Here is a 24,288-nt window from a genome sequence, read left to right as displayed (position 1 = left end):
CTGCTGAGTTTGGGGGTGGCCATCCAGGGGAACCAGGATGAGCTGGGGTCTGGGTCCTCTTGCTAGGAAACAGGAGAAAAAGCCTGAAAGGGAAATGTGGAAGACCAGAGCCCAGATTAGGAAGGTGTGAGGGGCTGCCAGCCTGGACATCGTTGTCACAAGAGATGCAGTTGCAAAGCCCTCTCCTAGCAGCAGAGGGATCCGGGGAACAACAGCCACCCTGAGCTAGCCCACGGGTGGGTTCTGGGGGACCAAGCAAAGCAGAAACACATGCATGTTAGTGCTTCGGGCCATACCATAGGGTCTGTACTGTGCTGAATCCCTGCATTCAGGTGGGCTCAGGTTCCTTTTATGCAGCTTCCCTGGGGAGGATTTGCAAGGCGGTTTCTGAGCCTTCCCTGGAGCAGGGCTTTAGCATAGGGTAATGGCAGTGGGGCATCCTGCAGCATCTCCTCCTGGGCCCATCCAAGCCACCAGCTGTTGGAGAGCTGCTTCATTTAAGACAGACAAAGCGACAGGCGGGAGCAGGACGTGGCATCTGTCACCTCTGCTAGCTAGTTTCCTTTTGACTCAGTACAGGGTTCTGGGAAGGGCCTAGGTTTCCTTGTCACTAAACCCTGTGACCAGGTGTGACGTGTATGACTGCGCAGGGCTGGCCAGGCATGAGGAACAAGGCATCTTGCAGTGGGGGTTGCAGTCATTTCCTTTCCACTAGTCTGTCTCTCCTGCTCTGCAGCATCCAGTTCAGAGTCCTGCTCTGCAGCACTGCCCTGCCGTGCCTCAGTTTCCCTGCAGAGCTCTGCTGATTCATCTCTTCCCTGCCCAGTGTGCTGACTCAGGCCCTGCACAGCCCTGTTGAGCAACTCCATCCTGGTAGGACCACTCCTCACAAGATGCTGCAATGATTTAGTAAATCAGGACTTGTAGTAGAGATGATATCTTTTATTATACCAAGAAGGGTTTTGCAAAAAAAAATTCTTTAATTGCAAGCTTTTGGGCACAAACGACCTTCATCAGGCATCAGGTCATTTGCATCATCACAGATCCTCGCAGGAGGTGAGAGACTTCATATCAGCCATGAGCTGACTGCCCGGAGGAGTTTTCCATCTGTTGACTCCTCTGTGAAATCCTGTGAGATATGAACTTGCACTTCTACCCAGGAGAACTTTTACAATCTTTTCTCCAAAGCCTGATGAAGGGTGTTTGTGCCTGAAAGCTTGCAATTAAAGAATTTTTTTTGTAAAAATCTTGTTGGTCTAATAAAAGATATCATCTCTACTATGAGCCCTGATTGCCTTTTCCTCTAGACCAGGGGCGGGCAATTATTTTGGGCAGAGGGCCACTTACTGAGTTTTGGCAAGCCATCGAGGGCCGCATGACAGGCAGCCAGGGGCAGATAAATATTCATTTTCTATATTTTTTAGGGGCCCCGCGGGCCAGATGGAATGGCCTGGCAGGCTGCATCCAGCCCCCGGGCCACATTTTGCTCACCCCTGCTCTAGACTAATACGACTACAACCTGGATACCTGCCGCAGTGATTTAGGGGATTTGAGATATGTGCAAATTATCCATCCGGCATTGAGTAGGTATCCCCCCCACCCCAGTCAAGCACCATTTCCATGGCAGCATCGGCTTGACTGTGTTCCTGCATGCTGTGGCCAGGGTAGAGAGAGGCAGCTTTGCACTGGGTTCACAGCTCCCACAGTAGATCACATCCCAGCCCTGTGGTGACACAGCCGCTGGCTCAGTGCAGTGAGCATGTCCATCACGTATAGGACCCCCCCCGGGAGACCATCATGCCTCAGCCCCCGGCCTCAGCCAGGCTGAGCATCGGCAGTTATCTGAATGGAAAGTAATCCTAAACCATCTGCTGAAGGGCAGGAAAGGGTGTCCATATGCCATTTCAGAGATGAGCCCAAGCAGCAAGGACTAAAACTGCTGCTGTCTAGTGTGACCTCTGATTCATCTCTCCTTGGAGGGCTGAGTTCATTCAAAATCCCCAGAGCTTTTCTCTCCTCTCAGCCCTGGTGCAGGAGCGTGGGGGCGAAGGAGGGAAATAACTCCTGGCTGCTCTCTGTTTGAGATAATACAATATGAATCGATCTCTCCTGTGGATGAGGGGGTTATGACTGGAGGCTGTTCAGGGGCTTCCCTTCTCATGGCCTCAGGGAAAAATCCTGTCCCAGGGAAAGGACTCCCTCTGCCTGCTGCCTCTAGGCTCGGGAGGAGAAGACCTGCAGATGCCGCGGCATTTTTGCCAACGAGCTTGCAGCCTGGAAAGGGAAGCTGTGAGCAAATCCAGCCAGTCCTGAGGCTCTGCAGACATCCAAAATCATTTAGGCCTTCATCTTTAGAAGCAATGTGCAGTTTTTAAGTACCCAACTGGGACATTGTCCGATTTCCGAAATTAGCACCCAGTGGAGCACGCTGCATGGCGGAGCCACTTGTGAAGGCCCTGATGGTCAAGATTGGTCTCCTCAATTAATACTTAATTGGGTTTACTTTTGTTGCATTTGCCATTCTGCAAGCCCCCCACAAATTTTACTTCTCTCTCTCTCTCTCCTGACCAGCAGCCACCCAGTACAAAGCCTGCTGCAGCCCTGGGAGAGCGGGTGGGATGTTAGCCAAGGAAACCAGGAGAAGCTTATAATATAATAGAGAAAATCCTGCAAAGGTGTCAGAGTAAAAAAAAAAAAAATCTAATGCAAAATAATGAAAGAACCTGTGCAGGTCTGTGCACACACTAAGTCACCCTCAGTCCAGTCAAGGAAGGGAACTCGCGTTATCTTATTTGTTCACGTACCACATTCACGTTTCCCACCCCACAAAAAATAGCTATCGAAAATTGGGATGCATGTCTTAAGTGATGGAACTGATTCTGAACAATTTAGTTAAAAGCAAAATTACCCTCCCCCTCCAGGTTGCCTTCTTTCCCAAAACGAGGTGCTTATTTTATCTCGGGAGGCGGTACGGTATGTGCGTAAATACATTATTCCTAATTTAAGGAGGTGGGTGGGGGAGGACTGAGATAAGGAGAGGGTCGATGACTTGCCCAGTCAGTGTCAGAGCATGGCTTAGAAAGTTGACTCCCTGCTGCCTAGGCTTCTCAGATTTAATCCAAGGTTTGTTTTAACAGTGCAAGGTAGGGCATGTGCCAAGTGACAGGGAACACACAGACGGTTTTATATCAGCAAGCGTGCAGCGTACAAATCCGCATCAGCCTTGTTGGCCCCATTTTGATACAAATGACTCTACAACCCACTTCAGACTCAAAGCCCTGTTGGAGCTTGCGGTCCAACAAAGCAGATGCATTTAAACTTTGGGAAACATGGCTGTTCGTTGAATGCCCTGTTCCTTGGATGTTTGCCTCCTCTTCCCCAACACTTGCCACTTAGAGAGGTCTTGAAAACTCACAGTGCCCTGTAGAAACCGTTGTTACCATACTGTCTCCATTAAAATGCTCACCCCAACTTGTAGCAGCTGAATTTGGAAGAAAGGGGCATGTTGTATGCGACAACATACGGTATAGGCAGAAGATGCAGGGAACTGCAGTTAGAGCTGCCCTGCCCCTGAGCCAGCCCTTAAAAATCCAGCCCTGTGAATGCACTAATTAATTCATTCATTAGTTATCCACAATTCTTTGTTGGCTCTGACAGGTCGAGCTGGGAGCTCCCGGACCTGCAGGATGGCAAGATCCAGGCAATAAGCGACTCAGACGGTGTGAACTACCCCTGGTACGGAAACACCACAGAGACCTGTACCATTGTGGGTCCGACAAGGAAGGAGTCCAAGTTCAACATCAGCATGAACGACAACTTCTACCCGAGCGTCACATGGGCCGTGCCCGTGAGCGAGAGCAATGTGACAAAACTCACGAGCATCTACCGGGATCAGAGCTTCACCACCTGGCTGGTGGCCATGAACACGACCACCACCGAGACGGTCATCCTGCAGACGATCAAGTGGCGCATGAAGCTGGGCATCGAGGTGAATCCCAGCAGACCCCTGGGGCAGCGTGCCAAGCTGCAGGAGCCCTCTGCTCAAGAGCAGCCCCAGGTCCTTAGCAGGAATGAGCCACTACCACCCAGTGCCCTTGTCAAACCCAATGCCAATGATGCTCAGGTACTCATGTGGAGGCCAAAGGACGGACCGCCGCTGGTGGTGATACCTCCAAAACATCGGTCCTAGCAGCCTGGCGTCGTGGCACCAGAAGGGAGAACCGAACCACTTCTATTTTAAAAGTGTACGCATATAACCTAAGCAAAACCAAGATGCACTTTGTATTCATTCAACAGAAATGCAACCATTCTACCTTCTCCCATTGGGACGGATCTCACTGTGCTAAAGCTAGAGAGGAGACCCTTGCTGAGGGTCTGTCTCGTCACTAGATTCCTAAAGGAAGAAACCAACTGGACTTTATTTCCAGGCCCGTAGCTTTCTTTTCTTCCCTCTTTTCATTACCATTTGAACTTCAGTGTCATTAGCTCACCCAGATTGTCCAGAACAAAGGAAGATTTTTATTTTAGTTCATTTGGTGGAAAGAGCTTTTTTCCCGCCCCCACCACTCTTTTGTGGAGAATGAAGCAGGCTCCTGGAGCAAAAAGCTGACTATTTATTTATGAGGAGGATTATTTTTTAAAGTGATAAAAGGTTCCGAGTTGCAAACCCAAGTCATGCGGCCTTATGTAGACTTTGCTTTGCATTGCCAAACTTTTGCCTTAAAGCTATGTTTGAAAGAAAAACAACAAAACAGACAAACAACAACAAAAAAATCCCCACCAACCCCAGCAGGCAGAATCCCTTTTCTACAGAATTTCAGGGAGGGGCAGGGAGACACGCTGGAACAAGGGATAGATGGTCCATAGGTCAAAGGGAGAGGGGGAAAGGGTACAATCGTGGCAGACACATGATTCTGATGAAAACCTTCCTGATTTTCTGTATGGATCAAGGAAGCCTGGAAATAAACCCCGCTCAAAAGCCATTGTTTTCCTCCAGTAGCAGAAAGGGAGCTTATGTTTTGCACGGAGTTGCAATGCAAGTACCAAAGCGTGTATAGACATGGCTTTGGGCGCGAGGTGCTGGGTTTCTCCCTGCTTGGTAGAAAGTTAGTCCAGGCCTTATACCGCTTATGCCGTCTGGTCAGCCCCTCTCAGCGTTAGAATAGGGAGCAATCGAACGGGTGGGGACAACGGGAGATGGGACACTCGACGGGGAAGGCAGGCAAACTGGGCTGTTCGGCCTGGTCTGCCGTGAGCGGATGAAAACGTTGGGCTCCCTCGTGAGCCCGCCGGCTGCCTCTTTCATGGCAGAGCAGCGGAGGGATCACACACATGCTGCAAGGGATGTGGGCTCCCTTTCTGCCATCATTTACTCCGGGCAAAAGGGCAGTAAGAGGAGCAGAGGTGGAAGGATCCTTCTGAAGTCATTGGAGCTGCACGGCTATAAACAAGGGCAGATTTTACCTATTAGCATCTATCTGGCAATGTCCATAATTCAGGAAGAGCCTTATCCCCCAAAACAAAACAGAATTCAGAAAACACCTGTCCTAGCTGCACTGAAAGGAGTCACCTCTGACTGTCACTTCAGACCTCAGCTAGGCTCAGAGACAACCAGCCTCCAGAATGGGCTCAGGATCGGCATCCCCGTCAGGTTAGGAATGGGGTACAAGATGGTGCTGAGACTGTCTGGTTAGGGTGGGAGCACCCACGTGCCAGGAGACTGCACGCAAGAAAGTGCCGAAAACATGAACATTGGAGGGGAGGATGCGAAAGGAAGGACGGTCTGCTTAGAGCAGATGTCTGGGCCTTAAATTGTGGGGGTGGGAGGGTGGGGGTGTTTAGACAGCCGCAGAGATAACCACAGCGACGTCTCAAAAAGGAGAAGGCCTTCAAAGACCCTTTGAAGGGAAAGGGGTACGAGATGGAGGCAAGGTCACAAGCAGGGAAAACCGTAGGGTGGCCGTAGCATGGTCCAGAGGACAGGGAGCAGGAGACCTGCTTTCTGGTTCCAGCTCTTACAGTCTGGAGCCAGGCAAGGTGCTTCCCCTCTCCTCTGCCCCTCTGCCCCTATTCAGAAGGTAACAACTCTTCCTCTCACTTGTGGATGGCCTGGACAGCCAGGGATGAGGGGCACAGCCGTGCCGGGTCCCTGCTCAGCTGGGTCTTCCCATTCCTCCGTTCCTGAACTGACATTTCCCTTCCGGCTTCGCTGCTCCCATTCTCCATGCATGATCCTTAGAGCTGAACAGCAGAGCCCTGCGCAGCCTGCCAGGTTGCTCCCTGCTTTGCACTCAGACAACTGACTTGGGCAACATGCTTGGGACACCCCCTCCTCCCTCCGCACCTGGAGTCCAAAACCTCCAACGGCCGCTTCCCAGACTGAGCCTCACACTTGAAAACGGCACAGGGAAGCCTTCGCCAGCACAGAGGGACCCTTTGCTCCTAGTAGTCAAGGGGTTGCTGGCCATTCCCCCAGGGAAATGCTCCTTTGAGGCACAGAGCTGGTCCTTAGAAGCCATTTGCAGATGATACGGGTGGATCTGGCCCAGAGGCCAAGGAAGGCTCAGATCTAGGCTCTAGGTCTATGGAGAGTGATGATGAACCAATCCCACGAGACAGTCCTAGTTTTCAACAGTAACCATCTCTCCCATGAAGTTCTCATTTCTTATGCCCAGTTGGCTCCTACTTATAGCTTAGTCTACACAGACCCCTAAGCCCAGACTGCAGCTGCTCCCATGCCACAGGGGTGGCAGACAGCGTGCAGCTAGATATCAGGGAACATTTCACACCTGTCCCTGCGGGGGCCTAGCTGCCGACAGCCACGCAGCACAGATCAGGCCTGCTTCAAAGAGCCCCCAGTTGGGTGGTAGCGGTGGGCTGCTCTGGCATTTATTCTGAGCCTGTCTTGGAGGCGCTAAGTGTTGGCCGATGCCTCTGGCATCAGTATGGATTGCAGGTTTTCAGCGCTTCTATAAACAAGTCAGACCCAATTGTCTTAATGAGCTGTCTAAGCAACAACTTCTCCCTACTCAGCACAAGTCACATTCGGAGAGGGGGTGGGGGAGCCCGGTCTCATTTCGTAACACTGGATGTGGTCTCCGGGTGCATCAAATCAGCCTCATTCCTCACTCCCACAGCCCATCCCCAGCTCACAGGATTGGAGGCGCCCATGTCATTTGATGGGGACCTCTTTGCTAAATCCCCCTGTTGCACTGAGGAGATCTGGCTGAGCAGTAAATACAAGCATCAGATTTTGCATCGGGGGCCGGGCTGCTATAACCTTCCCCAACCACTCCCTCCATCCCCTTCCCTTCTTGGAAACGTGCCCCCCTCCTCCCTTGGCGTTGCTGAGCTCTGGGGTAGAGCCGGGACGTGGCCTTGCGAAGGCTTCGTGCTTTGTGATTAAAAGCGGTGGTTTTCTAAGGCTGCTTCATTACGGAAAGTGCTGAGGACAGATTGATCGAACACAAAGGGGATGGCGGCTGGAAATGACAAGTGCTATAGACACCACTATTTGTATGGCTGGTTAATAACTAAATAGTGGTATAATTAGAGTGGGGATTAATAGCATTTAGCAACCCAGCTGGGACTCAAGTGCCTGGGGATCCAGGTTGTTTTCGTCGACAGAGGTGAACGCGCTCCCTCTCCATTATGCCACTCTGCAGGCAAGCCACGTCTGGGAAGGTGCGAGGGAGGCACCAGCCGCCTGTTGCTGGCTATGTGGTTTCACACACTCCTGGGTTCAAAGCTAGCACACGAGAGCAGCGGGGCTGGCGGTCTCATGCCCCGACTTGTCATGTGTGGGCAACTTACCTCCCTCAGCCACCACGCAGGCTGACGTCCTGTGCTATAAGTGGTCTCTGCTGCAGGTCAGGAGGGCGCTGCCTCGGCCAGATGATGGCCTTCACAATAACCTTCCTTCTCCAATGCGCCCAAGGGAGGCAGGGCTTCACGTGGGCGAGTGAGAGAGTGTCTTGTGTGATCAGCAAAACCCTGACTCCTAGCTTCCCACCACCATTCAATGCACCAACCAGCATGGCTAGAGGGATGGGCAGCCCAACAAAGCCTCAAAAGCCACTAAGCAACAATGGGGAAGGACGGAGAGAAAAGTCGGAGTGCTCCTGGGGGCAGGGGAGTTACCCGAGACCCTGCGCTAGTCGTCTTTTAGCAACTCAGCCGCAGCAATAAGAACTGTCCTCGGTCTTGCAGAGACACTGTGAAAACCAACCCAAGAAGTACCAAGTCTGGATATGTACCAAGTGGTGGAAACACAAACCCTGCTTTTATAACGGAGAGAAATAAAGCAGAGTTTTCAAACAGGTCTGCCTGGAGTGGGCTGGATTTCTTTTATGGCCTACCAGCGAGAGGGGGGTTTGCCTTGGGGCTCCCAGCCTCTCCACAAGCGGTGCACCCCGCTTGCAGCCTACGCGCTGTTCGCGTCTGTGTTTCCAGCCCTCGACAAAGCGCCAGACACATTGTGGGGAGCGGCTGCTCCAACAAAAATATATAGGTCAGCTTCCCGCTTTCTGCTACGGATTATCAGGCCGATCTGTGCCTTGCAACAGAAGAGCTGCCAGGCTCATCTAGTCGGGAGACGGGTAGACACCAGCTGAGCTTCCCCACGATCTGGTTTTCTGACACGGTTTCCTGATTGGGCAAAAGGCTTGCCAGACTTTCTGCCCATAAATACTGCACCGTGACGTGAGAGACTCAGCTTACTCAGCTGCCTGTCCCTCCCTTGTGCTCCTTAAACCATCTCATTTGGAGAACAACCCCAGGGCTTTGAAGGGCATCACGTAAAACCATAGGAGTAACATTCAGCTGCTTCTTCCTGCCCCGTCTCTCCGATTTCTCCCCTTCGGACATGCTTCACGTAGCTTGCGAAGAAGAAAGTCAGTGTTCAAAGACATGTCAAGGAGGGGGCTGGGGAATAGGCCAACCCTGCCTCCTGGGGCACAGAGTTATGAGTGGGGCTCTTGGTGGCACCTCCATGGGTGCAGATGCTTCCTTTCAGCACCCTGCGTGTTGTGCAGGGGCCTCCCCCCACCCTCCCTGCCTAACGTGCTTTCTCTTCCAGTTTTCGCTTCTTCTATTTCCAAAGTGCCTCTGCCTCACCAAAAATGTCAGGGCAGGTATCCCAGATTTGGGTGGGGGAGAGGAGGAAGGGGAGGAAAAGAGATAGCAGTCCATTTCTAGTTGTTTGAGGCTACACGCACTCGTGCTGCTCAAAGTCTCTGGGCACTTACCGCCTGCCTAGAAGAGTCCAGGTGTTTCCCTGGACGGATCAGAGAGAAGCAGAACCCACTGGGGAACCCACTGCTGATCCCTTAAGCCCCGTTCTCTATCCCCCAACCCCACTCTCTCTTTGCTGAGGATGGAAAGCCTAATTTTAAGGCACCTGGAGCTCCTCAAGAGCCAGCCACCATCCGTGGATGACTACTGTGACTAGGAGGGACATGCCAATGGCTGGGCCAGAGCTTGTCTTGCTGCTGGGCTAGATGAAAATGCAGGCCAACAAGGCCAGTCTGGCCCGCGACCTCAGAGAAGCAAAGGCTTTGAGGAGGACCCGTTTGTGCCAAGCCGGTGGGCCCCCTTTCAACAACTGATGCAAAGATCAGCAGCTCCTGCAAGGGCACCTCTGCAGATGCCGGAGGAGTGAATCAGTCCCACCCAGGTCAGAAGCCCACTGTCACCCTGATCTTTGAACATCTCATGAATTCCCGCTGAGGTCACTGCCTAAAAACAACCATGCTGCCAGAGAGGCTCTTACGCCCCATCATGTGGCCAGGCACACTGATGGAGAAAGGGGAACCTCAACTGCCCACAACCAGGAGCCTGTAAACAAAGCAGGATCCGCTACAGACTTTCTGCTTGGCGCCTCCCGTCGCAGCGACAGACACTACCCCTCTCCCCAACCCATATGGCGAGTGTGGAAGCAGGGAGCTTCGCTTCAGATCCACAGAGGTTTTTGTGTCTCTGGCTCATCATTTCACAGCCTGGTTATTCAGTGGAGAGAGATGCATCATGTTACCTTACTGTTCAGTTCCTTGCAAAAATGGTCCACGGGCCGTTTTTGGGGGATTTCCATCTGCTGTCATAGAGCAGGCGTCGCTGCTTATCCTCCTGCAGAGGTTGCTCCGATTCCCTGCGGTTCTTCAGGTCTAAAGCAAATGGCTTTCAGTGAAGCCCAGACACAGGGTGTGAAATGCAGAAGCATCGCTTTGTTTCTCCTTTTTTAAAGGCAGCCTGCTCCAGATGTTCAGTGTTCTGCGCACAGAACAAGAACACAGCTGCATGAACAGCTCAGACACAAGTTTCCACAGCAAGTCCATGTCACACCGCTTGCAACTTGCCCACCAAAGCTGGCACAGAGCTTGATCTTGAGTCATGCCACTTCCAGCAACCATGAAAACCCCCCTAGGCCTTGCGATGATGACACGAAGTTTCATAGTGCTTAGGGTCGGAAGGGACCTAAACAGATCATCAGGTCTGACTCCCTGCCCCGGGCAGGAATGAGTGCTGGGGTCAGAACACCCCAGGCAAATATCTATCCAGCCTCCTCCTGAAAACCCCTAAGGTAGCAGAGAGCACCACCTCCCCTAGGAGTCCCCAACCAGCTCATGTTCGCCAAGGAGGCAGGTTTGAATTCCAGGTAATTCATGGCCAGGGAGTAACTTGTTAACATCCCTGCTCCTCTCAATAGGCAGAGCAGTGAGGGGTTTAACTCCAGTGTTTGACTTGGGGAGGTTTTCTTAGGCTTGTTTGAATGCAACCCCTTGGGCATGTCCAAGCCCTTGAAGGGTAGTGGGCAGAACCCCAGATGCCCAGTGCGGACATACTACCACTGCCCACTTACCTGCCCCTGTGGCAGGGTCCATCTCTTTTGCTGGACTGCAAGCCCCAGAGAGACAGACGCAGAGACAGAGAGCTCTGGCTGGAATTTCCTTCCCAGAAGTAAGTGCCTGCTGTCCATGGTGGGGTGAGAAGGTCTGTGCAACACCTGTAGCATCACCACTCCAGCTCCGGCAAGGACCTCTGGCTGCAAGGCAAAGGCAGAGATTTAAGACCTCACAGAGATGCCAACGTGCCCCAGGCTCCACTCCAGGGAGGCAATATGTATCCTGCCCCCGGACTCTCCGTTACAGGGGGAAGGGGCTGGAGGCCAGCAGAGCTCTCAAGTGGCCCAATGCAAGCACGGGAGGGCCCAGCAGTGACAGGAGAGGCCCTTCCATACCTGGGGCCGTTGCAAAACCCATGAGCAGCCCTCCCCACTTCTCCGGACTCTCAGGAGCTGGGGCACCAGTGGGGCATAGTTCAGAAGGGGACTTTCTCCCCACGTCCTGGCAGGGCTTGGGGTTTGCCCCGGGGTGACACTACCATGCTCCTCCAGGCGCTCTTCACCTCCCTGCTCCTCAAGAGGCATCAGCTCCTGTCCCCCACTCCCAGAGGAGCAGACTTACCACAGCTTCTCGAGTCCCCTGTCCAGGACCCTGTGATTTACTGCAATTAAAGTGGAGAGAAACCTGGCTCTGAGGTGGGGGGAGGAAATGCCTCTCCCAGCTTGGGGGGGCTGGCGAGTCTGCGGCTGCCCCTTTCCTGCTCCTACCGCAGGGCTCTGCGTAGAGCCGAGCGGCTGCAATCCCAGGGAGACTGCACGGAGGTTCCTGCTAATGACCGTGCCCGTTCCCTCTTCTGCCCCTGGCTCCCACCACCCTACGCAGAAGCCCGCATCCCACCGGGAGCAACATCCGCCTGAAACCAAACCTTGCCACATCTCGGGGAGGCAAAGGGAGCCCTTGCAATGCTCAATCGCAGCTGCTTATAATAGTCTGAGCTGCTGCACCCTCCCATGCACCACTTGATGCTTATCTAGCCAGGAGAGCGCCCCAAGCTCACGTGGGATTGCGCATATTGCTGGGGATAAGGAACAGGGCAGGATGTGCGAGGACTGGGGTGGGGGAAGGACCTGAATAAAAAACCGCATCAAGAAAACACACCGGACACAGCCTGATGAACAAAACCCTGGGCCTTTCAACAACAGCTTTGCCATTCAACAGCCAGGAACAGACTAGCTGGAAGGGACATAGTTTGCCTCCATGCCCCCAGCACTGCTGCTTCATCGCCCTGTACAAAGCAGTGTTGCCACCAGGCCCTGATTTGAGGACACAGGTGAAGGCCCCCGGCCCTTGCTGCTATGAGGAGCTGAAAACCCCAGGGCCCGTTTATGAAGGAGCTCCCAGCCATGCGTCTGAGAGCAAGGGAAGACTAAGGGAGCTGAACATCATCCAGGGACTTTGCTAAAGCTGCATAGTTGAATCAGCCGGTTGCCTGGCACAAGTGCAGCAACCCACCCAGTGAACTCATCTTCTGTGCGCTGGGCTCGATGCTGTCGAGGCCCTTGGGAGCGGGGAGGTGGGGGCAGCAGCTCTCTGCCTCCCAGGAGTTGTGCTGAGGCGGCATGGTGCCAAAATCTCAGGCTCCAGCTCTCCAGAAACAGATAGCGCAGTAGGAGAGATGTCAGAGGGGGAGGAAGATGAGCAGCACCAGCGTATTAGCACAGGGCTAAGGGAGGCTTCCACTTCTCTCACCGCCCCCCCACCCACCACTTCGGAGGAGTTCAGCCTGGAAATCTTTTCTCTATTTACTCCAAGGTTTGACAACAATGCTGGGAATCTCTGGTCAAGGTCCCTTGTCTGGACCGGACTCTATTTATAACCGGGGAGGCGAACACAACAGCAGGCAATCGGAGCAATAATGTCACACCTTCTCCCAGCCCTCGCTGGCAGCCGCCAGCTAGAACCGGCTCCTGCTGAGCTCGCGAACACCAAGACACTAGGCAAAGCAGAGACTGAAAAGCCACTTGCCCCCGGAGGCCTGTCATCTAGTTCGCCCTCCTGTGAAATCCTAATCCCGGCCAGGTAGTACAGCTCAGCTCCTCCTCATGCCAACAGCCACGGGGCAATATTTCCCCCTTCCTCCTGTATCTGGTTCAGTTCAATGTCCCTTTGATGCCACCATGAAGAAATGCAGCCCAGGGGGCTTCAAACCCAGGCAGGGAGCCAGTCCACACACTATGGGACACAGCCTGCGAGGGGGAGATGAACCTCTCCTATGGGGGACATTTATTTTTGCAGCCTTGCGATTCAGCAAGACCACTTAGGACATGCCTCACCAGGAGGGCTTCTCCCCTCGTGTTTTTTTTTGCACCCTATGATACCAGGAATGCCAAGTCTCCTTTCTGCTCCGGCTGGATACCCTCTTCAAGGATGACAACAGGAAGAGCATTTCAGTCCAGCATATGAGACAGGGCAGTTGTTTTCCATAAGTAACGCAGCCGGTTGCAGGTGGCATCACACTATCCAAATACCATCAGTGGACTGATTTTCCAATGCCATGCAATGCACAACATAGTGGAAGGGAAAAAAACCCTGGATTATCTGGTATTAGACGGAAGCAAAAGGAAAAAACAAACCTCCACACCTTTGACAAACTCCACAACTGCATGTCCCCCTTGCAAGTCACCTGTGGAGCGACTTGCTCCCCTGAGATTAACGGCTGTTTAAGGGTTAGCCCACCTCGGGCAGATCGATCGTTGAAGCTCAGGATTCAGGCCCACTTCTCAGTGAGGACTCCAAACAAGGGACAACCGTGCCAGCAGCTTTGCTCTCGGATGTCTTTAGTGGACATCCATCCACTAAAAGCTGGACGTGGGCCATCCGCTTCCAGGCTGGCCACCTCAAAGCTGTCCGAGGACAACTGTTGGCAACTACCGAGCTGGCTTGGATGTGAAGAACTGAGCTGCTAGCAAAAGGCTCCACACATACTGTTGCCCAACCTGAGATACCTCATAGAAATACAGGTTTTTGCATGCTAACACCCGATGTATTATGCGGCCTCCCACAGCCTTCTCGTGTTACTCAGCTTCCTTTACATGTAATTTAGAGGCCCATTTCTACTAGACTACTAAGACGGCAGGGCTGATCCAGTTGGGCTGCTGAGATGCCGGTGCTCTGGCAGCAACTGAAGCAATTCTTATACCCCTTAACGTCCAGAGGGAGAAGTTAAACAGGGACTGAACAGCAACTGCTCCCATCATCCCAAAAAAGAAGTCTGTAATGGCTTAACATGCCACTCTGCTCTATAGCAAGTGGTTTGTTAACTATCTGGGGGAGCACAGCTGATATGGCCTTGCTAGGTGTCACATGCCACAGCAACGGCAGATTAATGCTAAGAATTTAAGGTCAACAGCTTGGGCCAACAGCTATTTATAAAAAAGGAAACTACAGGCCAGTGGCAGCACTTCCAGGCCTGGTGAGATTGGGTACATTCAAGGGGAATGTACAAGGACACCATGTCTTCAGCAGCACCCTCCCCTGCCCCAAGTTCCCTACCAGTTGGTTGACTTGGCACCAAGTTTTTTACAGCTGGATCCAGTCTCGATCCCAGTGCCTTGATGTCAGGTGAATCCCAGCTACTGTCCCTACTACTGAAAGGAGTAAGAAATGGTGCTGTCAAATAGCAGACCCCAGCAGGGACGTAGCGGCTGGAACTTTGCAAAAGCCTTCCCACATCCCAGACAGCTCCTTGTACACAGCATATGCCTTGCATTTCTATCATCCGCCTTTTAAACAGAACTTACCTAGTATCAACTCCTAGCTGTCGCAGGAGAGAGATGTGAGGGTCACCTTCCATAGCTGGAGTGGGGGTAGGATCAACTGCTAGGACCTTCAGGACCACTTGAGTTACAAACGTGGGAACGCAGGGAGTTCTCTTGGCTGACAACAAAGGACACAGCCTCAACTATGGTCTTGTAAATGGGATGCATTAAACTGAATGACTGTCAAGCCGATATCGATGCACAGGTCCAACCAACAACTCTGCTCCCAGCTGTCCTAGCCAAAGGACCATTTCTTATCACACTGTTGTACTTTTTGTTTCATTTTAATAGAGTTTAAAAGTCTCTGTATGAAACATCTTTACATGTCTTATTCTGAAGCATCCAATGAGGATCAATATGTTCTATTAACAGCAACACAACTGCACACACCACATCCAGTTATCAAGCTGGTACTCCAAGATGCATCTTTCATGGCACAAGGAAAATCCATTACATCATTTGAAGATTTTGTGGCAGTCAGATGCATTATTAGAGAGAAAGTGTTCTTTAGGATGCCTTCGAGGCATGCTTTAAAAACATTTGCTAAATATGTTCAACTGTAAACACAAAGCAGGTCTCATAAATGTGACTGACTGGAACCAAACGCTTCAGGGAAAAAAGAACCATGTCATGAACGTTAGTGAAGATGTAGCCGACAGTACGATCCAATGCTCCGAGCCAGGAGTTGAAAAGCGCTAATGTGCCTGGATGGAGGTCAGACTTTTAATACAAAGGGCCAAAAGATTTCTGTATAGACTCAACCGCGTTCTCCCTAGTCTTAGAGTGAGCTTTACTAAAATACAGAGAGGAGAGGTGCCCTACTGCTTTGTTGCATGTTGCTGCTACGGGGTTGCACTATCCTCGTTTCTTTTCTGTAAGAACTTCCTACTTCTCTGCTGTCCTGCGCAAGACCAATGACAGCCCTTCAGTGGGGTGACTGTTTCCTCCGCATTTACAATTAACAGGCCCCAAAACCAAGCCCCATCCTCAGTCGGTGACTCCCGGACTTCAATAGCAGATGCATTCATTTTTATCCAAACTGAATCTGGCCAGTCTATCTTCTCTCTCATACAGGCATGGAAAAGAGACAGTCTTTAATAGCAGCTCTGCTCAGGCTGAGAACGATATAGTGCAAGCTTGGCTTTATTGAATATGTGCTGGAAAAACTCCCCCACACAAACCAAAGGGAGGCAGATAAAACAGTTTTAATGAACAGACATCAGTATAACAACAGACAGACATTCTTATAAAATAAGCATTAGGTGTTTTTTTTTTAAAAAAAAGATGCCAGAGAATCTGCACTTAGAAAGAAAGCTGTTCCGAGGTTTGTACACAAGGAGTATCCGCGAACAGAGGGGCTGTGGCAAGGTTCAATGCAGGAAGTGTGACTCAACATCTTCTCAGCTTCTCCAGCCGCTAAACCCAGAGGAGGATCTGTGAAATCAAAAGGAAAACAGCAGTGAAAGCGAGGGTGTCGTCTCTTCATCAAGCTAGCAGATATCTAAAGCTTCTTGGAACTTTCCCATCCATCAAACACTGCCAGTGAAAGCTTTTCAGAGCATGCGTTGGCACTTCTAGCCCTTCTGACAAGCTCTGAATGAGCGTTCCAACTTTCACTCAACATATAAAGTTAAGTTGGTACAAAGTTTTAAGCACCCTGCTTTAGACAACCCAGCAACTAGGAGTCTTGATTACAGCACTGGTCTGGGAGTCATTAGAAAGCAATAACTCAATTAGATCAGGCAGGTGATCTGGTCTCGTCATCAGTACAAGTCCATTATTTACCCATGCTTATACTGTGCTCTGATATCAAGTACTGTATTACTGAAAACGGTCTTATGGAGGATTAACCACACAATCAGAGAAGTCAGTCTGCATAATGCTATTAAAAGGAGAGAGAGTGCATGAATGAAGTCAGAAGCCTCCTTTTCTGCTTTAAATATTCTGTTCAAATTCACATTTTATTGAGATTTCCAAAGCTTCCCTTCAAACATCATGCAACATTTCCATTCTTGTTTCTTTTTTATTTTAATGAAAATCAGACACAAAGCAGTAATGGGTACTTACGTGTTAGATGATCCAAAGCCAAACCCTGAAAGAAATGCAAGATTAAAAAAGCATTGTTAGAGGTAGAAAGACCGTGCATGACACACATTAAAGTTCCCTTCCCATTTACCACTGTAAGGCTGGAGAAAGGATGACAAGCAAACAATAACAGTTGAGTTTTCACTGAGAAGGAAAGTGGCTTGTTTCAGTTTGCAAGAAAAGGCTCTTAGTGCTAATCAGCTGCCCTTTCTCGTTGGCAGCCATTACACACAAGGAGCACACAGCTTGTTCATATTTCCATGAAAATAATGCATAGTGTTTTTTAAATGGTGGTGCTGACTTATCCAGGAGGGGGACAGCAGCCGGTCAAATGGGTCTATACGCCTTCTTAACAGCTGTATCCTCAGCTTGATGTAAACCACTGTAGCTCTACTGAAAGCAATGGAACTACAACAATTTATGCCAGCTAAGGACCTGGCTTTAGGGCTGTGGTTCAACTCTGCAATGTGGATCCCTTTGAGGATAAGTTTTGCAGTACTGTAAAGATGTTAATTATTCCATCTCCTGCTAAGGGAAGTGGATAAAAATTTATTCCACAGAGTAAAAGCTCAGAATTGAGACACACGGTGAAAAAACTTGACTTGCCCAAATGCCACATGCAGTGATTCGGTGATAAGTCTTCTGAATTTCAACCCTGTGGCTCGCTTCCCCAAGCCAAGGTGCCTTTTGTCACGGTTTGGACAAGCAGCAGCCGGGACACATCTAAAAATGGGTTCTACTCTCTCTGGCAGAACACAGAGGCAGGTCAGCCCTGCCAAACTCCATAAGGCAAGCCAGAGCAAGGGGCGCCGAGAGTGGTCAGTGTGCTGAATTATGAACTGCCTCTGTCCCCTTGGACTGGTGAAATCCCTATTAAGATTTCTAGACCCAGATCCACACCTGAGCCTCCATCCTCCCAAATCTGAGGCAAGAGCAACCGAGTTGTCCCAGCTGACAGGAGACGGCACCAGGCATTGTCAAACAGCACAACACTCAGGTTCTGATCCTGGGCCCTTCCTCTTGGTTGAGGACTGGAATAAGGGTCACAGCTGAGTTCTGCTGAGAACACGCAACCGGGGTCTACATTTCCCCCTCGCTTCATTCTACGACAGGGACTGCAATTTAGCTTCTCATACCTCCTCCACCTGACCCGAAGCCAGAGAATCCACTACTCTGCGTGCCAAAACCAGTGTTCTGTTGGGACAGCGACCCGAACGTAGGAGTGTTTTGATTTGCCAGAGTGCCAAAGGTTGCCGCGTTGTTAGTGGTGCCGACAAAACTGCATTGCAAAGAAAAAACACGTATTAGTGAATGCATGCCATCACTGGGTACAAGAAGAATGATGCTCCAATGACAACAGTGCCCACACTAGCCCAGGGCACCCCCTTATATATATATATAGCATTAATTCTGAGAGACTGGCTTTGGAAAGAACAGCCTGCATAGAACAACTGTCTCTTTGCTCAGCTTCTTTCCAAGACCTAGAGCAAAGGCTCAGTCGGCATAAAGGGGAAAAAAAATGTTGAGCTTAACACATGACCAGCAACTGCGGTGCATTTTTAGTGCCAGGAAATCCCAACTCCAGCCACTAAGTGGAAGATACTAAATTACCATCACCACCACACAGTACTTTTCATCCATCAAGCTCAGAAATGCTGCATCATTATCTCATTTCACTGATGGGGAAAACAGAGAGGTTGTATGGTGTGCCCAAGGTCACACAGCAAGGTGCACAGCAGAGCTGGCATTCGGGACCCAGGCTCTTGAGTTCCAGGACTGTGCAAGTCGGCTCTCAAACTCTCCTCCAATCTTCCTTCCTTCCTTCCTCTTCTTGCTTTATTTTGAAGCATGCATCATTCTGCTTCCTTCCTGAGCCTCTTCACCTAATTAACACTGGTCTCTTTACCTGAGACACTTAAACAGAACAAAAGGGTGGCAGGGAGGGGAAGCATTGCCTCTATGGATTTTGGAGAGGTAGTTGGTATTAAAAAAAAAAACAACACACCAAAAAACAAACAACCCCCCCCTCAGTAATCGACTCAAGCTATATATATGGAAATTGGATCCTCCCTTCCCCACCCACCCCATCCAAAACTAGCATTGTGGAGGCAAATATTTCCTTTTTAAAAATAACCCACCGCCAGCACGACACATTAATGAAATACCAAGATAATTCCCTCAATGCAACTCCCTCCCCTCCACCCAACGTCCTTCTCCCAATTTTGTATGCTATATTTATACTCGAAAACAAGGGGCTTATATAGTGCTTCTGTATCTTGAACCGAGCACAGAGCAGGCATGAGCTGTTCAAGTTTCTCGTCACCCGCACTGCCAATGCACATACACACCGACGAGTCACACCGCCAGCTACTCCAGCCAGTGTCCGCTCTTCAGCAGACTGCCAGTCAAGTTAAATGGTGTGCTGGTTTCGGGAGGCCAACAAAATATCAAGCGAGAACAGGCCGAGCCAACTGCATACTCCTTTCAGTTTTGACTTGCAATGTGAATCGACAAAGTTAAAACCCTTCTCCATCCATATCCATCTAGGGTGTTTTTCTGAAGCATCAAAACATCGGTCTCTGAGAGACAGAAGAGACAGGTCTTGCAGAACTGCAATGTACAAGTCACCTGATGAAGGAAGTAAATCTCTGCCTTGCTAGAGACAGACGACGGACTCTGCAGGCTGTTTCTATATATGGTACTAACTACAGACGGGCCTTTCAGTGTCTTTGCATTAACACTTGTGCTCCGGTAGCCACTTCGCTGCACCTTGACTTTGATTCTCCACCTGTATAGTTTGCAGATGGCTTTGCCTCAGGACTGCAAGTGAAACATGGTCTATTCTGCTTTTCCTGGTAATGGCAGAAGAGCATTTTTGTTTCAAACAGGGGAGGAAAAGGCAGGGGTGGTTGCAAACAGCAGTTTTTTTCTAATGATTATTCTTCATCTTCTCAGGACCTACATCTCTAGCAAACAACTCGTCACTTTGCTAGCTATGAAAGGAACTAGAGTTTAAATTTAGTGATGAGGAACTTGCGGTTAAACTGACTCAACCTTTCAGCTCCTACTACAGGCAAGTGCCTTTTGAAAGAGAACGTAGAAACTAAAAGGTACGGAAAAAAACAACACTGGTTTTAAGCCGCTGACACAGACTTCTGCATTTTAATCAGGCTTTCCAGTTTTAGAAGTGGAGCCACTGCCCCTTCACACTTCCACCCATTGCTCCGGTTCTGACCAAGCCCCCTGCCCCACCTCCGACTCCTCTCATGCATTTCCAATGGGAAAGTGAGAACTTGGAGAGACCTGACAACGAAGCTGTGACAGCAAAGGCCTGCTTCCTCTAGAATTTAAGGCTCAGTGGAAAAGTTAGCAGGCTTCAAAGCGAGAAATTGGCTTTTGCTGCACTTCAAAGTGATGTAACCAAGGGTGGCACTAATGTGTTTGCAGAGTGCTCCAACAACGAAAGAATTTCAGAGCTAATCCTGGCTCTAAACACTTTGGGCGAGTACTTACTGGGGACTTCAGTTTTCTGACCCTGGTCTTAGTTCTCCCATCTCTTAAAAAGGGATGTCCCCCAAGCCCCCCATGTTGCACAGTTCAGCTGTTGAGGGACATACAGGAGAAGGGACCCAATGGTACTCAACTGTGCTCCAGAGACTATGCATCCTTAGGACTTTAAGGTGAGATTCATACAGCCAGCTAGGAAAGCTAGATGTTCCTTCTCCTTCTCTACCGCCACCTTTTCCTCTTTTTTGGGGACAACAAATCCCTAAGCCAATTCAGAACCAGTCTAAAGCTCCAGTCTGGACTATATGGGTGTTTATACACATGCTCTGGGAGTTGTGGGGGGCGGGGGAGATTTAATTAGAGCACCCAGAGCATCACGTGCATCAGCATCCCTGTGCTGAAAACCGGTGATGGGGCACTTTAACTAAAGCTTGTCGCACAAGCCGCCATTTTTCAGCGTGGGGACGCTGATACACATGACACTGGGGTCTGCTGAAGTGCAGTAATTACCACACTTCAGCAGACTAGATTAATTGAGTCTGCTCCAACGTGCTGTAATTACAGCAAGTCGGAGCAGTTTTGCTATAGGCGCCCTATAATAGCGAAGAAAAATCTGAAGAGGTGCGGAGCTTAAACAAATGCCTGCCTCCCCAGTCTGCAGACTCCTTAAACAATGAATCTCACTGAGATGCAAATTGCTCCAAAAGTTGTTTACTCCAAACCTTAAGGATGAGGTGTTAAGCTTCAGAGGGGATGACATTAGCTATTATCTGTGCGTGTTTTCAATACAGAACTCCGCAGCACAATGGCAATTAGAAGTTAGGGCTGAACAGTATAAATTGAGTTTAACATCAAATGGAATGCTATTCATAAAATATTCCTCCTCTTTGCTTTGGTATTTTTAGCTTTTCTGAAGAGGTTTTCCAGGCTGCTTCACCGCCCTACCCTGCCACACAATGCAGGGGCCCTGCTGAAGCATCTAGGGTGGAGACTGCCACAAAGAGCATGGGGTGCTGGCAGCCTGCCCATCCCCGCTTTGGGGCCAGAGCAGAGAGAACCACCTAGTTCATGTTGGGAAGCTCTTAAGGGGCATCAGGAATGACAGCTCCACTCTGAAACCAAGAGAGATGCTTGGAAAACACCCATGTGCAGATGAGGCAGCTTTTCCACGAGGCCTTTTTATCTATCCCGCACAATTGCTGTGCAATGCATAAGCAGGACATGAAGGCACTTAGGTAGCTTTGAAAGCCATGCCAGGCTGAAGGTTTTGCACCTTATAGACTAAGTAAAATCAGAGATGCATAAGTTTTCATAAGCAGCAGTTTACTTCATCAGATGCTAAGCAGATTAAATCAGAGACGTATCTGATGAGGCAAACTGCTGTTTCTGAAAATCACATAATCACAGAAAATGCGTGTTGGCAGGGACCTCAGGAGGTCACCTCTAGTCCAACCCCCTGTTCAAAGCAGGACCAGCCCCAACTAGATCTCAGCCAGGGCTTTGTCTAGCTGGGTCTTAAAAACCTTCAAGGATGGAGAATCCACCACCTCTCTGGGTAACCTGTTCCGGTGCTTTACTACCCTTCTAGTGATAAAGTTTTTCCTCATATCTAACCTAAACCTCCCTTGCTGCAACTGGAGCTCATTGCTCCTTGTGCCGTTATCTGCCACCACCGAGAACAGTCCAGCTCCATCTTCTTTGTAACCACCCTGCAGGGAGCTGAAGGCTGCTATTAAAACCTTCTTTGGTCTTCCCTTCTCTAGGCTAAATAAGCCCAGTTCCCTCAGCCCCACCTCATCAGTCACGTGCCCCAGCTGCCAAACCATTTTTATTGTCCTCTGTGGGACTCTCCAATTCGTCCACATCCTTTCTGTCCTGGGGGGCGCCCAAAACTGGACACGGTACTCCAGATGTGGCCTCACCAGTGCTGCATAGAGGGGAATAAACACATCTCCGGCTAATGCAGCCCAGCATGCTGCTAGCCTTCTTTGCAACAAGGGTACAAAGCTTATGCATCTCTGACTTAGTTAGTCCATAAGGCACAGATCTGCCCTGTCTTCTACCAGTAGCAGCCCTAAGTTGCAGGGCAGAGGAGTTGCTGCTTAGCACAACGGCTGCTTCCCAAGGTTTGAAGCTATACACTTGTTGGGCAGAACATGGAATAAAGTGCTGTTTGTTCTGGAAAAGATCCTGGTGCCACAGACAGGCTCTAAAAGGCCAGGGCAGGTGAAAGCACTCCATAAGCCATCTCTGGCTGAGATGGGGAACGAATCTCTTTGCTGGGGGCAGTCAGGACTCAACTGGAACACACACAAATAAGTTTGCAAACAAGAAACAACTCTGCACTCAGGCCTCTGGGCTATACAGCCTATGTCATCCACATTGCAAGGTACCAGGATTCTGCCGTCTGCCCTCAGTAAAAATCAAACCTCTGCCATTCTTGGAAGCAGGGGGAAGAGCATGTAAAGAATTGCAAGTCCTGGTTTTTAATGTTTTCCTTTATGAAAGGTTGTACCAATGAGGTGGTCTGTGGCTCTGCACTCCATCCTACTATAGTTGCTCGACTTTCAGAACCTCCTGGACACAGTATCAAGCAAATAAGGACGCTGGTTTGCAAATCCTTAGTTTCTGGTCCACTTACCCGAATCCTCCGGCGCTGGCTGCTGCTGTACCCTCGCCGAACACTTTGCCTCCCGTCGAGCCCAGAGGGCTTGAAAAGGTTGGGGCTGCACCGAATGCTGGCACCCCTCCAAACCCAGGGGATCCCCCGAAAGTGGGAGGGCTGCCAAACACTGGAGCAGCACCGAAGCCACCTGAGCAAAACAGAGGCAAAAAAAGGCACAAGAACATTAAGCAAATGGTAACAGAGAAAGAAAAAAACAAAAAAAAGAAGTGTTAGCTTTCCAAGCAGAAAGGCTCTAAACAGGGTTGATACACCTCCTGACAAGTGCACGGCAGTAGGCTATGGAAGTGGTGGTTGCAAAGCTTCCAAAGTACCACGCGTTTTGTTATGAAAGGCAGGGACAGGAAAGCTCCCAACCGCGTGCAGAGACCAACCCAAAGGAGCAGAGACCACTCAAGGGAGGGGTACAGTTTGGGCTACTGGAATAGCTGAGCACAAATTTAGCCTGATACAGGCGATCATTCATAGATTTCATAGACATTAGGGCTGGAAGGGACCTCGTGAGATCACTGGGTCCAGCCCCTTGCTCAAAGGGCAGGAAGTCAGCTGGGGTCAGAATCACCTCAACAAGATAAGCATCCAAACGTTTCTTGAGAGCATTCCTTAGACAGCATCATTTTTCAATTGAACTAGGTTCCAGCAGGCACCCAACAGGATATCCACACGCACCACTCAAAGTCCACAAATAAATATTCAGGCTTGCATGATGCAGTTAGGCATCCTCCTATCTTACTTGCCTCATATAAAAACTAGATATTTGAATTGAGAGTTAGCATGTATCCATGTTAACTGGATTATACTGGCATAAAACACATGGCAATAGATTGCAGCCTGATGCTTTTCATTTATTTAAACAAAAGTTCATGCATCCTTCATCAGTCAACTTGTTCCCCCGACAGCGAAAGCTTAGCTTATGCAGAGTTAACCCCTCCTCCCCAATCAAAAAACCCTGTTAACATGAATGATACAAGCTACAAACATTTGAAGAAATCTACACAGAAAAACAGCAGCTGAAAAAAATTCCCTGCAAAGGCTGGTTCCACTGATACTGTCACCCCAACATTGCACCAGGAAACATTTTAGTGTGGCTACATATCTGACAGGAGAGAGGGGTTATACACAGACCTTTCAGATCAGGTGCATGTTGTGTTGTGTACAGAGGATTAAAAATGTGGAAGAATCCCCAGTGCAATAAGATTTGCTCTGCTCTGTGTATGATCTTAAGCTCTGTGTTGACAGGGGTACTTGATCACCTCAATTAACATGCCTTCAAAGGGCTTGTTTTACTGATCAGAAGCCAAGACACAAAGATCAGGATTTGTCACAGAAATCTGCATGACCAAGTCAAACTGAATGC

At 50.0% G+C, this 24,288-nt stretch overlaps 2 protein-coding genes across 2 annotated transcripts in view; one reads left to right on the top strand and one right to left on the bottom strand.

Annotated features, from left to right (window-relative positions):
• The window catches only part of FAM78A (family with sequence similarity 78 member A), a 9,916-nt gene extending 4,934 nt beyond the window's left edge, over positions 1-4,982 (top strand). The window contains exon 2 of the mRNA XM_006024382.3: positions 3,658-4,982. Within this exon, the coding sequence (XP_006024444.1) occupies positions 3,658-4,189 (532 nt within the window). The 3' untranslated portion in view covers positions 4,190-4,982. The remainder of the gene's footprint in view (positions 1-3,657) is intronic.
• A 10,863-nt stretch (positions 4,983-15,845) lies between these two features.
• The window catches only part of LOC102375132 (nuclear pore complex protein Nup214), a 51,835-nt gene continuing 43,392 nt past the window's right edge, over positions 15,846-24,288 (bottom strand). The window contains 4 exon segments of the mRNA XM_025204950.1: positions 15,846-16,090; positions 16,724-16,748; positions 17,878-18,020; positions 22,890-23,061. Of these exon segments, the coding sequence (XP_025060735.1) occupies positions 16,057-16,090; positions 16,724-16,748; positions 17,878-18,020; positions 22,890-23,061 (374 nt within the window). The 3' untranslated portion in view covers positions 15,846-16,056.

Source organism: Alligator sinensis, unplaced genomic scaffold (genome assembly GCF_000455745.1).
Source record: "Alligator sinensis unplaced genomic scaffold, ASM45574v1 scaffold388_2, whole genome shotgun sequence".
Lineage (NCBI taxonomy): Eukaryota > Metazoa > Chordata > Crocodylia > Alligatoridae > Alligator > Alligator sinensis.
The sequence above is the reverse complement of the archived record's forward strand: the minus strand, read 5'-3'. Positions and strand labels throughout refer to the sequence as shown.